This window comes from Ranitomeya imitator, chromosome 4 (assembly GCF_032444005.1).
Source record: "Ranitomeya imitator isolate aRanImi1 chromosome 4, aRanImi1.pri, whole genome shotgun sequence".
NCBI classification, from domain to species: Eukaryota; Metazoa; Chordata; class Amphibia; order Anura; family Dendrobatidae; genus Ranitomeya; species Ranitomeya imitator.
The window spans coordinates 222,793,384-222,808,418 of NC_091285.1; the positions used below are offsets into that span (position 1 = coordinate 222,793,384).

Sequence of the window (15,035 nt, forward strand, 5' to 3'; positions counted from 1 at the left end):
CAGCAAAACCAAGTACATCAGGGTCAGCATTATGTTTTTCATGTGATGGATTAACCTTAAGCAACCTTTACCTGTTCTAACAGAATTATAATGTTCTTTAAAACGGATGATTAATGGTCTAATTGTTTTACCGATATAAAAATATCGGCATGGGCAGAATAACACGTAAATAACAAATCTGCTCTTACATGAAATAAAATCTCTCACAGTATGGGCAATGGAACCTATTTGGAGTGGATTTTTTATTATATGAAGATGGCAGAACCTACAATTGCCGCATCTGTAATTGCCGGCTGGCGTACTACTATTAAGCCATGTGTTTCTAGGAACGCTCATTTTATTATGTATCAATAAGTCTGACAGATTGTTAGTACGTCTATACGCAAATCTTGGGGCATATTTATAGATAGATGAAAGATCTCTGTCTGTAGTACATGCCAGTTTTTTCGGATAGAGGCATGGATCACTTTATCCAAATTACTGTGTTTAAAGCAGAACGAAAAATTCTTATTCTCTACTGATTCTTTAGATCTTTTTCTTTTTAAAAAATCTCGTTGAGTAAATTTTTTGATGCGATCTTCGGCTTCATTTAATATCTGTGCAGGATAGCCTCTTTTTGTAAGACGGGTGGCAATATTGTTATTTTAGATAGGGAATATTATATTAAAGAAGCTCTTGGCCAGTTGAGTGACCAGACGACGTATAGTGTACTGCCAAATAACCCAACCCATCAATATACAATTAAACTAAGATCATTATTAAGGAAATACGTAGAAAATGGAGTGTTATCTAAAAAGCGAGCAGAAAGTTTGTTACCTGAACATCCTCAATTTCCATATTGGTATACCATACCCAAAATCCACATGGATATAAAAGAACCTCCAGGGCGCCCTATAATTTCAGGGATAAATTCTGTCACTGAAGCGTTATCGAAATATATTGATTGGTTATTAAAACCGTTATTATATTCCATCCCATCATATATTAAAGACTCAGGAGATCTAGTGGCAGCCCTGAAAGAAATAGATTGGCAACCCACATTTATGTTGACATCCATAGATGTAGTAAATTTATACACCCGCATCCCTAAAGACAAAGGTATAGAGGCAATACGGATTATTTTACAAAAAAGAAATGTAGATTCAGAGATTATTCAATTCATTACAGATAGTTTGGATTTCATTTTGTCTAACAATTCCTTTAAATTTTTGAATAAGTGGTATAATCAATTAACTGGAACTGCCATGGGTACGCCCACTTCTTGTACATATGCTAATTTATTTTTAGCGGTTTTTGAGGAAGTTTTTGTTAACAATATCAGTAACCCGTTTATCAAACACATTCGCTTTTACACCAGGTTCGTGGATGATATTATGATGATTTGGGATGGTACCGAAACAGAGTTCAATGAGTTTGTAGAGTATCTTAATGGCTACAATGATTGTAATATGAAATTCACGTCCTGTTTCGGGTCAGATAGCCTAGAATTCTTAGATGTTAAAATCGAGATTATTGAGGGAGACATATTGACAAAAATCTTTAGAAAGCAAACTGCAACTAACAACATATTACATTTTGAGAGTGCACATCCGCCCCATACTAAAAGAGGGCTCCCATACAGCCAAATGGCCAGATTTCGTAAAATCAACAACATTGAGATAATATTTAATGAGCAGATTAAGGAATTAAAATCCCGTCTTACAAAAAGAGGCTATCCTGCACAGATATTAAATGAAGCCGAAGATCGCATCAAAAAATTTACTCAACGAGATTTTTTAAAAAGAAAAAGATCTAAAGAATCAGTAGAGAATAAGAATTTTTCGTTCTGCTTTAAACACAGTAATTTGGATAAAGTGATCCATGCCTCTATCCGAAAAAACTGGCATGTACTACAGACGGATAGAGATCTTTCATCTATCTATAAATATGCCCCAAGATTTGCGTATAGACATACTAACAATCTGTCAGACTTATTGATACATAATAAAATGAGCGTTCCTAGAAACACATGGCTTAATGGTAGTACGCCAGCCGGCAATTACAGATGCGGCAATTGTAGGTTCTGCCATCTTCATATAATAAAAAATCCACTCCAAATAGGTTCCATTGCCCATACTGTGAGAGATTTTATTTCATGTAAGAGCAGATTTGTTATTTACGTGTTATTCTGCCCATGCCAATATTTTTATATCGGTAAAACAATTAGACCATTAATCATCCGTTTTAAAGAACATTATAATTCTGTTAGAACAGGTAAAGGTTGCTTAAGGTTAATCCATCACATGAGAGAAAAACATAATGCTGACCCTGATGTACTTGGTTTTGCTGGTATTGAAATTGTAGCGTATCCTTCGAAAGGAGGTGATCAGAATAGAATCCTTTTACAAAAAGAAGCTAAATGGATCTTAAATACGAATGCACAGGGGCCAATTGGCTTAAACGATCGGCTTGACATGTCTATATTTTTATGAGAATGTTTCAGAGATTATAGTGCTGATGTAAATTAAATTATCGTATTGTTATATAAGACTTGTAAAAAGTAATATCATATATTTGTGATATATATTTAAAAGTATTCTTTAAGTAATGTCAGTCTGTTATGTAGATGTTCTAGTTTTTCACGATTATGCACTAATCACATTAATTTTTGGTGGTATATCCACGTTGTTATTATGGTGTTCACGTCAGAAATCCTTTAATAGGAAATGACGTGTCGAAATCTACTACTCGGACCCGTCGAAGCACCTGTGTGTGCGAAACGGCCGTCGTCCGTGCTCCTATCCCGCACCCTCATGGTTTACCTGATGTCCTGACGGATGTATCTTTCAGTTTCTCTCCAATAAAGTTCACGATCTGCACAGCTGTATTGGGGTGAGTGCCGCATTTTCATTTCTTCTTGGACTGATTCAGAGTTTATCTTTTATGCTGAGCACCAATACCCGGAGCTTTCGTGACGCCTGACACACAGCCGCTCATACAGAGTCCTGTATTGGATAAAGTACTGCTCTAGTGCCGTCCTATCTTCTATATTGGACAAAAAAAGCATTAAAACTTGGTCTCTCATGCCATAGTAGAATAGAAAATAGTAACTAAGTTTTTCCCTCTTTTATTATGCTGCATTTTCTAAAAGTTATCCCTTCCACTTCAGATAAGTACAATCCTTTACTTTTTTGCCCCACTCAGTGCTCATAACGTTGAATGAAAAATCCTATCCTGTACTACTAGTTCCTCCCCTTAATTCTTAATTTTCTGTTCCTGCAGCAAGATCGGCATGATGATCTGTCCACCCCGACCAGTGACAACATGCTGGGTGATGAACCGAGCCTGTCGGAGGCTACTGAGGGGTCGAGTGAAGACCCTGCACCCTCAACCCCCAACTCAGCTTCTGTACCACGGCGGATAAACAATTGTCGTAGAAGAAAGGACACCGTGTCGCCATCAACAGAGTTAGTCAGTTTGGCAAAGCAGATGTTAAGCCAGCAGAGCAACACAGCTTTGCCAACTTTGCCGCTGATCGGCTAGGGAAGCTGGAAGACACACAAAGGATCCACGCCGAGAGGGTCATTTTTGAAACTTTAAGCAAAGCGGCAGCCGGTCAACTGGATGAAAGGTCAAGTGTGCACAGTTGGATGGAACGTGATCCTTGTTCATGGCAGCCAATGAACGAAACGCCTGGGGCAATGCGTGACACACCAGCACACCGTCGAATTATATCTCATCCAAACCTGCCGCTTGCCCCTCCACCACAATATCTCAGGTTTTCCCATTCTTTCCTTGGACAATTATCTTCTCCGCCCAGCCAAGGATTTTTGAATGCTGAAAACCAGTATGAAGAACTTTAGTTCCATTTAACATTTAGGGTTTAAGTATAATTGTTATATAGTTAAGTTATTGTTTATGAAAGAGTTAATGTAAAATGTTTATTTATGTTAATATTTGTTATAAATAAAAATGTTTTGTTGATTCAAACTTGCAGCCTGCTTAACTGAATTCAGCATATAGTTATTTGCAGGTCTAGTAGGCGGGGTAATGGGCTGGGTGCATGTATACAGATGCATACATATAATGAGTGTGAGTGATGAAACATGTTAGTTGTTTTTAACAAAGCGTACACATCAGGGGAGATAAACTGTAATTTTGTTTTATAACGAAAATAAAGATAACAACAACAAAAAACTTACATATAACAAAAACAACAACAACAAACAAAAATTAATGGCTGCCGCTCTGCTGTTGTGCAGCCACAAAACTTGCCAGCATCACTCCGTGCTGTTTGACTTGCTCAGCCAGTGTCCCATGTGTCGCCATCATCCTCCTGTGTGAAGCCAGGAGGTCCTCTAATGTAGGGATTTCTATGGAGGGAATGGTAAAACTTATTTTGTACATGCATCTATCAGGTACGTGTTTGTTATTTAACACTTACGGTTTCCGGGTAAATCGGGTGATGACGAGCTAAGGGACCACCCGGATCCTCTGGCATCACCGCCTAGGGAAAGATACAACACTTCATAGTACACGACAGTCCTATCCTTTACAAGTTGTATGGACCTTTTATTTAGTGCAAGAATTACCGGGAGACAAGGCTTCACCCATATCACGGAGTGATGCTGGCGAGCCTGTTGGTGACGAGCCTGTAGGTGACTCCGGCTGGGGCTCCGGGTCTGCTGGTGCTGGAGAAAAAATAAATTATTACATTATTACATACCTGAGGTGCTGCACTGTAATTACTGTTGTAACTAATGTGCCGCCATATACAGGGCCGTATTTTGGGTCATATGATCAGGGGCCTCATTGTATGCAGGACTGTGCATGGTGATGGATGAGGGTTCGTTTATGTGTGGGGTAAGGAGGGGTTTACAGTGTCGATGGAGCAGAGCCGCATGTGTACGAAGTGTGCGGAGCGGAGCCGGGTGTGTACGAGCTGTTCGGAGATGACTGGCATGTTTGCGAGGTGTAAGGAGTGGAGCCGCGTGGGTGCGAAGCGGAGTCGTGTGTGTGTGTACGTAGCGGAGCCGGGTGTGTACGAGGTGCACTGACAGCGTAGCCGGGTGTGTACGAGGAGCACAGAGTGTAGCCGGGTGTGTAGGAGGAGCACAGAGCGGAGCCGGGTGTGTACGAGGTGCACAGAGAGGAGCCGGGTGTGTACGAGGCGCACTGAGCGGAGCCGGGTGTGTATTTCCTGGTGTAAATGTAGGACAGGGCCCCTGAATATTTAAAGAAGAATCATACATGTCAAAAGTGCCGAGGGCAGTAGAAACCCTAAAAACGGCCGTGGCCATATACTATGTTAACCTATCTTAACACCACTCACCACGATGGGGAAGGCTCTGTGACCGGATGCTGGCGAGGCGCTCACTGGACCTGTACTGCAGATCCGCCAGATTCTTCCAGATCTGGGTACTGGAGCGCTGCACCCCAAATCTCTGGGCTAGGCCCCGACTGATCCTCCGCAGCACAGCCTGCTTATGGAGGACTGGATGTTCAGGGTGCTCATGACACCCATAATCCCTGGCATCTACCTCTGTCACTAAGTAGCGCACTTCTGCGTCGCCCCATGGTGTTGCTCGTCGCCTGGCCGCCATTTTGCCGCCTCTAGTTACAAGCTAGGCCGCAGCAATGTCCTTTAACTCGCCCACAACGCATCAACGTCGTAAACCACGCCCACGACGCATCAACGTCACCGCGGTTATTACAGGACGCTACTGCGTGCGCGAAGGAAGCGGCCTGAATTCTAATCTCCAGGTCAGACCGAAGACGCTACTGCGTTCTAAAAGTTACGCATTATCAATACAGCGTCTCCGGTTGCACAGGAAGACTGGAGTGTTGGTGGTTTAATGTATGGATATGTATTTATGTTTAGATAGGTATTTATATTTGTATGTCTGTGAGTATGTATGTGTATATGTAGGTATCTGTGTAGATTTCTATGTTGGTGTATATGGATGTATCTGTATACATAGGAATACACGTATGTATATACGGGCCCTTACTACTAAAAGAATGAGAAACAAAGCTTTTGCAAAGTAAAACACACAGTTTATTAGACAAATCAGTACAATAATTAAAACAGTGTATAAATGTCAGTAGTAGCCCACTATAAGTTCTGATGCTGCCAAGTAACAGCACCAGGACCGTTAAAATATTGGCAGTAGTTGTCTCGGCAGGTCTTCGCATCGTGGGTGTTTCTGCCAGGTAACAATGGTTGAAGACCTGCAATTGCGGGATCATTTGCGCGCCATTCACCGAGCTGCACTTCCCCATTTACTAGGCCCACAGAGTCCATGAAGCCAGGTGGACTGTACGCCAAAGCATCGCGACGGCGAAGGAAGTTGTGAAGCACACAACAAGCCAAAACAACGGAGTCTATCGATTCAAGCTTCATGCTAATAGGCGTGTGGAAAACTCTGAAGCGATTAGCCATGATACCGAATACATTTTCTACAACCCGACGTGCCCTTGACAAGCGGTAATTGAAAATTCTTCTTTCCTGTGTTAGACTTTTTTGGGGGAACGGTTTGATAAAATTGGGATGAAGCGGGAAGGCCTCATCACCGACAAAAACAAAATTAAGGTTGCCTCTAGTCTCAGAGTTGGGAGGCAAGTGAAGGTCACAGTTGTTCAAACGCTCTCCAAAGAGTGTGTGCTCCAAAACACCACCATCGGAAACCCTTCCGTTCATGCCAACATCTACATTTATAAATTCGTAATTCGCGTTAACAAGGGCCATCAGGATGATGCTGAAATAGCCCTTATAATTAAAGAAGTAGGATCCGCTGTTCGGTGGTTGAGTGATCCGGACATGTTTCCCGTCCAAAGCCCCACCACAGTTAGGGAACTGCCAAAGCTGCTCAAAATCGGAGGCAATCTTTCTCCATTCCTCCTCCGTGTTGGGAAACTGCATGTAGCTACGTAGACTGTGGAAAATCGCATTACATGTCTCTGGAATTAGAACGCTGAGCAGGGTCCTTGAAATGGCTGAAGAAAAATGCAAGTCTTGTAGCGAGCGCCCGGTGGCCAGGAATCGCAGCGTGACTGCCAATCTTTCATCTGCCGGGATGGCAGCACGCATCACTGTATCCTTCCGTTGAATCAGTGGAGTAATTCTTTCCAGTAAATGTTTGAAGGATTCCTCAGACATCCGCAGATAGTTGCGGAAATCATGAGGATTCTTATCCTGAAGCTCTCTTACAAGTTGCATGTGGGACAAATCAGACCTCTTCTGCAGCCACTCTCTGGTCCACATGCGACGCTTTGGTTTGGAACGCCTCTCTAGCATCTGTGCCTCATCTTGACGCCGAGCTTCCTTAACCAGCAATGCAGCAAACACAACAGCACACTGCGCATTGTTCATGATGCTGCAAACTGAAACACATAAAATAAAAAGATGAGAAAGTTAATAAAAAAAAAAAATAATAAAAAAATAAATGCACTCCATGCCGTTACCATGCATGACAGAAAACATGCTGTATGGGTGTGCACGCACAAGACCCCCTAAAATAGCAGCCCGTGTAAAAGTATATGTACACAGATAGCAGCCAAGCCCTCCCTCCCTCCCTCCAGAGCAATGATAGCAGGTAATTATTAGTAGGTGCCCTATAAAAATTTAGGGGAAAATGAAAACGCATTTGAGACCCCAAACGATACCTACCGTGCACAATGTATAGTTGTCAGAAGAATCTTTGAAGAACAGATTATTATCGAAATGGAAGAGGAGTCGCAGGCCGGAGAACTCTACAACGATCTGCAAACCACCATGCGGTCAGGAACAAAGGACGGAAGGGCTAATGTGTCGCCTCATAGGCATGGCCGCAAACCAATCAGAACGCAGTAGCGACCACCAATCGGAACTGAATGGGCGCGGAAAAGGCAACGCAAATGCACGCCTATATGTCGGTGTCTGAGTCGTCAACGAGGTCGTTGGTAAGGTGTCAAACACAGCGATTTGTGTTACCCAGCGGGACCTCAACGACCAAAAAAAGGTCCAGGCCATTCCGACACGACCAGCGATCTCACAGCAGGGGCCTGGTCGCTGCTACGTGTCACACATAGCGAGATCGCTACTGGGGTCGCTGTTGCGTCACAAAACTTGTGACTCAGCAGCGATCTCGCTAGCGATCTCGCTATGTGAGACGGGGGCTTTAGGCTGCCGTCACACTAGCAGTATTTGGTCAGTATTTTACATCAGTATTTGTAAGCCAAAACCAGGAGTGGAACAATTAGAGGAAAAGTACAATAGAAACATATGCACCACTTCTGTATATATCACTCACTCCTGGTTTCGGCTTACAAATACTGATGTAAAATACTGACCAAATACTGCTAGTGCGACGGCAGCCTAAATATCAGGATTATACAGCCATATATGGATTTTCTAGATAAACACACCATCCTCATCAGGTATAAAATCTATTAATCTACGCAACGTTTTTGTATTGCAAACTGGCAACAGATAAACTTTGTTAAAGGGTGTCAGCAGGTTTTTATATAATCCGAGAGAAGCAGGATTGTACAAGCATTCCATTGATGTGTCACTTACAAGGCTCTGTTTTGCGGTTTCAATAAAAATCAGTGGATTATCAGCAGGAGATTATTACTAGAGAACTAAGTGTCTCGTGCCTCCTGGTCCTACCACACCCTCACCACTGATTAGCAGTACATGTGGGGGTTGCCTGGTTGCTAGGGAATCCCCATATGTAATCAAGCAGGCTAGTAGCTGTAAATCATTCAGCTGCCGCGATGAAAACTAAATCTCCGAGCAGTCATAAATACTCGGAGACCACCCGAGCGTGCTCCGGAAAACCCGAGCAACGAGTACACTCGCTCATCACTACAGATTACCTTTGAGTTTAAAGCCTATCAACTCCAATACAATAGCTGTATGTCAAAATATTAATTCATTAAATCTGTTATAACCAAAAGTATGTCTGGAAATGCCAATGTATTAAAGGGGATCTGTATTTACCATATTTTAGAGCAAACTTATTTTAACAGATTTGTGGACAAAGATGCATTATTAGTGATGAGCAAGTGTACTCATCGCTTGGGTGGTCTGCGAGTATTTGTAAACTGCTCGGAGATTTAGTTTTTGTTGACGCAGCTGCATGATTTACGGCTGCTAGCCAGCCTGAGTACATGTGGGGGTTGCTAGGGAATCCCCACATGTAATCAAGCTATCAGCTGTAAATCATGCAGCTGAGGCAACGAAAACAATCTCTGAACACTTAAATACTCGGAGACCACCCAAGCATCGAGTATACTTGCTCATCACTAATTATAAGTAGTAATACATGTATTTGATGCATTCTGGGGTTGGCGCTCCTGTGTGCAGGTTTTCCTTGCATGAGTTTACTATAAAGGTATTGGTCATTCCACAAGTAACGCCACACAGACAACAAACCTCAGATTAACCCGATTCAAATGCCTGCAGATAGAAATGCTTTTTTTCTAAACAGGACAGGTTTAGGTAGATTGTTAGCTGCCTAAACTCTGTTGCATGCTGCCCAACAGGTCCTCTTGCCAGAGGTGGCCATGCTGAATCTACAGGCTTTGGTGGAGGCTTCTGTAAATTGCCCTGTACAGCAGAAGTGCAGAAAGCATGTAATGTTAACACGTCTCAGAACCTTCTCATTTTACAGGGGCGATCGGACAGGACACATTTAGAAGAGACATTGAACATGTGTTTGACTGTTGGAACGCAAATCTTTATGGATACTGGACGTTCAGAACAACGTGGTGACCAGATGTTACACTAGGGATACGTGAGTGTAAAGAGGTTTCTTTTAACAATCTTCCTGTGAAATCTACAGTAAAAACACTACCATCTACAGCCGCCTGCAAAGACAGGAGGTAAAGTCTGCCCATAGGAACAGTGGTATAGCCTGTATTAATGGCGGACAATGGAAATGATGGTCAAATGACCCAGATTTGAGAAGTAACTTTCTGTAACAAACACTGTATTCAACAAAGTGACAATCACACATTGGATTGGTACAGTATAAAAAAAAAAGTGGTAAATCATCACTCACTAAATGTAGAAATTGGTTTGATTTTAATTATTCTGCGATGCTATGATCAGTGAAAAGACAGGTGACAAAAGTTGTGCTTAATAAGGCCTTGAAAGAAAGCTCTTTTGGGGGTTGGCGTGCCTTTTAGTAGGAAACAGGGATCCTGTTATAATTTGAATATTCCAGTATTCTGTCCTTAATGGCAATAATGGGTTTGTCCTCCCATTTGTTTTCCCAGAGTGCACTGCTCCCTTGCCTCCCCACTTCCTGCTTACCAGAAGATGCACTCGATGGACAAACTGGACCAGCATTTCCCTAAACTCCAGTCATCACGGCCCCCAACAAATCATGTTTTCAAGATTTCATTGATGGAATTATTATCAAGCCAGAAATTGCCACTGGTTCTCTCCTGGGCAATAATAAGGAAATCCTGAAAACATGAGGTGTTGGGGGCCATGAGTACTGGAGTTTGGGAAACACTGGTGTGGACCATCGACATGTTGCACTGCTAGCCCGAATTGTGCGCTCTTTTACACTGCAAGGAACATAGGGGCACTGAACGTAATTACACGTTGTAGAAAAAGAGCTTATAAGCTGGCGCGCCATGTCTAGGGGAATGGCCACCTGTAGGAGACTGCAGCAGAGGCTGGCAACTTTACCAACGAGAACTAAATGATATAAAAATTATTTCGTTCCTGAGAATGGAGAGAATTTTCTAATAAGTAAATTGCAAAGTTGCTTGGTTTTCGAAGAACTTTGCAAGTTCACTCATTCAATATAAATTAGAATACCACTTCAATCAAATCAGATGAGAAGACAGGTTACCGCGTAGCACAATCCCAGCACAATGCTGATGTAAACCTAATGACTCAATGTGTTATTTCTGACCCACACACGCAACACGCCTTAAAACCTTAAAAGATGCCAACACCCTGTGAGCCCGTGGCCCATATATCAGTGCAACAGCCTTGCTGTAATGGCTACTTGTGTAGGCGCTAACATATCTGGTAGAATTTGGTGATATTGATGAGAAAGTAAAGACTCCCCTCCCCACCCCCCCAAGTACAAAAAGTATACCGTGCCTTTATGTTGTATAATATAAAACTGTATTTGGAGTAGTCAAGGTATTCTGCAATCTTGCTCAGTAGTGTTGAATACCTACAGTTATTTGCTTAACTTGCTTTCATGTTCACCCAGATGTGCTCCTAGCGCTGCAGCGGACAATACATGAAAAGTAAAGTTTTCACACACGCTATTTCAGTCTGACAGATGTTCCCCCGCCTAATCTCCACTCAGTATACGCTCTATCTCCTCTAAGCGCTTCAAAGCAGCAACTCTTTTATTTTCAATGTCTTTGATTTCTTTTGTGGATTTTTGCTTTGTTTCTTTGTCAGCATTTTGCTCTTGTTGACTTTTAGTCTTTACTTGTTCTTTGTTTTTTCTTTTCGTGGATGGATTCATTTTTGGTATATCTTTTTCTTCTTTCAATTTTTCAAACGGAGGTTTTTTTTTGCCTTTCGAGTCATTTTCCTGTCCTCGGGGCAACGACTGGGCATCTGCTTGTGGAGTGGTCTGCCCAGCGGTGTTGAGTGCCATAATCTTACTGCGCACTATGCTGAGATGGCGCTGAATATATTCCTCATGAGGAGCTAAGGCCAAGGTTTCAACAAGGCACCTCTCGGCTCTAAAAAGATCTCGCTCTTCAAAATAAACCACACAAAGGTTATGTTTTCCCTGCACGTTATTGGGATCCATTTCTAAAATTTTCTCAAAACATTTCTTGGCTCCTTTAGTGTCTTTCTTCTGATTCATAAGGATGTCTCCTTTTAGGATAAGGCCTTTAATATGGTCAGGATAGTAGCGCAGTAGCTCCTCCAATACTGGTAAAGCATCCAATTCTCTAGCTGTCTGCGAGTAGAGTAACGCCAGGTTGAACAAAGCACTCCGGAAACCATGCTGTAACTGTATTGCTTTTTTCATCCACTTTTCAGCTTCTAAATCCTTCTTCTCATCCATGGCCAACATGCCCAAATTAAAATACCCATTTGCATCATGTGGCTCCTCTTCAACGTAAGTCAAAAGTCTTCTCTTAGCCTCTGGTCGCAATTTGGGATTGCCTTAAGGAAAATAAAAAGGGATATACATGATCATTTACATCTAAGAGATAAAAGTCAAGATTAATAGATTACGGTATTTAAATTCAAATATCAACGTAAATAGTATATTACCATGTATAATAATTGTACAATAGTCTTATAAAAGCAAAAAAAAAAAGTTTTTAAACTGCAACCTCACAGAGGAAAAACATAGTTTGCTTAAAAAGAAAAACAAAACAATTTAAAATCAGATTGATGGATGTCATTTGAATGTTGCAATAGAAAAAAAATGAAGAAGCATAATGGAAACTTCTGAGACCACAGAAATCAAAATAATCATTAAAGTGTCCACAAAAGAAGTTAAACGACACCGATGTCAGTCATCATCCAAAACCACGGTATGAACAGCTTCATTATGGGATGGAATTTAACATCTGATGCCATACACTGAACATTGGGCAACACTCAAGGATCTTTTCTCTCCCTTTAAACATGTACGCATGATGACAATCCATTCTGACAGTAAATGGGAAATCCGGCTGCTCCATTTATAAGACATTAAGCCAGCTACTGTACTAGTATCTGATTTTTCTAAAATTACAGCGAGACTAGACACATACCAGACTCCTGCATTAGCAGAGCGGAGTTAAACAACGCAAGTTTATGCCGGCGATTCAGTTCCAATGCTTGATTAAAGTTCCTCAAGGCTTCGTGTGGATCCTTTAGCTCAATATAAACTATTGCGAGATTGTACCACAAGTCTGCATTCATCCCATCGAGTTCCAATGCTCTGAGATAAGCTTCTTTAGCTTCTAAAGGTTTATTCATTTTCAGAAGTAACTCTCCCCTATATAAAGAGAAAGCAGAGATCAACTTTCCTAAATAGTTGCAAATATGAAATGTATAGAAAACCTGGAAAAATAATGGTTCCTTGTAATGGGTAATAAGCAGATGTCTGAAGAACAAATGCCGTAAGTTCTTGGTGTTAGGTTAAGCCTGAAAGGCAGGAGTGGGAATTCTCAGGCCCGCGTGCCATTTACCGCCCTCAATGACCTTTTATCCAGACCCCGGGAAGATTCTTGTGGACTGCAGTGCTTGGGCCAACAGCTGTATTTTGATGGCCACCGGCCCATTAACCTCTTCCCCCTCTTGAAGCCTGTTTTCACCTTCATGACCAGGCCAAATTTTACAATTCTGACCAGTGTCACTTTATGAGACAACTCTGGAATGCGTTAATAGATCCCACTTATTCTGAGAAAGCTTTTTTCTTGACATATTGTACTTCATGATGGTGGCAAAATTTGTTCAATATGACTTGTGTTTGCGACTAAAAATGGAAATTGTGCAATTTTCAAACTTTTAATTTTTATGCCCTTAAACCGGAGAGTTCTGTCATAGTTAATAAATAACATTTCCTACATGTCTACTTTATATCAGCACACTTTAAAAAAAAAAAAAAATTTTTCTGCTAGGAAGTTAGAATGGTTAAAAGTTAATTAGCCATTTCTCATTTTTCCAACAAAATTTACAAAACCATTTTTTTTTTAAGGTGCTCACACTTGAAGTGACTTTGAGGGGCCTATTTGACAGAAAATACCCCAAATTGACAAAATGTTTTAAAATTGCACCCCTCACGGAGCTCAAAACCACATTCAATAAGTTTATTAACTCTTCAAGTCCTCCACAGAAATTAATGGAACGTTGAAGGAAAAAAAACAAAAACAAACTTTTTTACAAAAATTTAACTTTAGACCACAATTTTTTTTTAATTTTCAAAAGGGTAACAAGAGAAAATGGACCCAACAACTTGTTGTGTAATTTCTCCTGAGTACGCTCATGCCCCATAATTGGAGGAAAACCACAGTTTAGGCACACGTCAGGGATTGGAAGGGAAGGAGCGCCTTATTTGACTGCAAAATATGCTGAAATTATTAGCAAACGCCATGTCGTAGAGCCCCTGATGTGTCTAAACAATGGAAATCCCTCACAATTTACCCCATTTTGGAAACTAGAATCCTCAAGGAATGTATCTAGATGTGTGGAAAACACCTTAAACCCCCAGGTGCTTCACAGAAATTTATACGTTGAGCTGTGAATTTAAAAAATAAAAATCACATTTTCCCCACAAAAATGTTTTTAGCCCCAATTTTTTTTCCACAGGGGTGAAAAAACCATATTGCATACAATTTGTTGTGCAATTTGTGTTGAGTACACAGAAACCCCATATGGACGTCAAAAACTACTTTTGAGGCACAGTGCAAAGCTCAGAAGGAAGAAGCGCCACATTGGAATTCAAATTTTGCTGGAATGGTTGGTGGGAACCAGAACAGCAGAACCTCCCCAATAAGTGACCCCATTTTACAAACTACAACTCTCAATGAATTCAGCCTGTTCAGCGAGCATGTTGGCACCACACGTGCCTCACAAAAATTTATACCATTGGGCGTAAAAGAAAGAATAACCATTTGTATTCGTCCCACATTTTGAATTTTTAAAAGGGTCAATATGAAAAATGGACCTCTCGGTTTATTATGCAAATTCTCCTGAGAACGCGAATACCCTACTTGTAATTGGGCACTACTTTTGAGGCACAGTGCAAAACTCAGAAGGGAAGGAGCGCCGTAATTTAGTGCAGATTTTACTGTAATGGTTTGCGGGTGCCATGATCCACTGGGAGAGCTCCCCCACAAGTGACCTCATTTTACAACCTGCACCTCTCAATGAACTCATCTAAGGGTGCAATGATCATACTGACACGTGTCATAGAATTTTATACCATTGGGCAGTGAAGAAAATATAATTACATTTTTACCACACAAGTGTTGCTTTAGACCAAGATTTTACATTTTCACACAAGTGGTGTTAAAATGGCACCAAAACTTATCCCACAATTTTTGCTGAACTTGGAAGCAACCCTTATGTGGCTGTACAGTAC

At 41.3% G+C, this 15,035-nt stretch overlaps 2 protein-coding genes across 7 annotated transcripts in view; both read right to left on the reverse strand.

Moving 5' to 3' along the window:
- Nucleotides 1-2,874: 2,874 nt before the first annotated feature.
- LOC138675825 (uncharacterized) lies at nucleotides 2,875-7,556 on the reverse strand. 2 transcript variants are annotated; one of them, XM_069764385.1, is made up of 3 exons: nucleotides 4,572-7,556; nucleotides 4,424-4,486; nucleotides 2,875-4,352 (listed from the first exon to the last, which is right to left on the reverse strand). In XM_069764385.1, exon 1 carries the CDS (start codon nucleotides 7,349-7,351, stop codon nucleotides 6,095-6,097), a length of 1,257 nt encoding a protein of 418 aa, XP_069620486.1. In that variant the 5' UTR covers nucleotides 7,352-7,556; the 3' UTR covers nucleotides 2,875-4,352; nucleotides 4,424-4,486; nucleotides 4,572-6,094. The 2 variants fall into 2 exon arrangements, with proteins under 2 accessions (XP_069620486.1, XP_069620485.1); XM_069764384.1 differs by having other exon boundaries at nucleotides 4,424-7,556.
- A 3,531-nt stretch (nucleotides 7,557-11,087) lies between these two features.
- The window catches only part of TMTC3 (transmembrane O-mannosyltransferase targeting cadherins 3), a 114,204-nt gene continuing 110,256 nt past the window's right edge, over nucleotides 11,088-15,035 (reverse strand). For all 5 annotated transcript variants that reach the window (XM_069764392.1, XM_069764390.1, XM_069764389.1 and 2 more), the window contains 2 exons: nucleotides 12,721-12,947; nucleotides 11,088-12,121 (listed from right to left, as the gene is read on the reverse strand). In XM_069764392.1, the coding sequence (XP_069620493.1) occupies nucleotides 11,286-12,121; nucleotides 12,721-12,947 (1,063 nt within the window). In that variant the 3' untranslated portion in view covers nucleotides 11,088-11,285. The remainder of the gene's footprint in view (nucleotides 12,122-12,720; nucleotides 12,948-15,035) is intronic.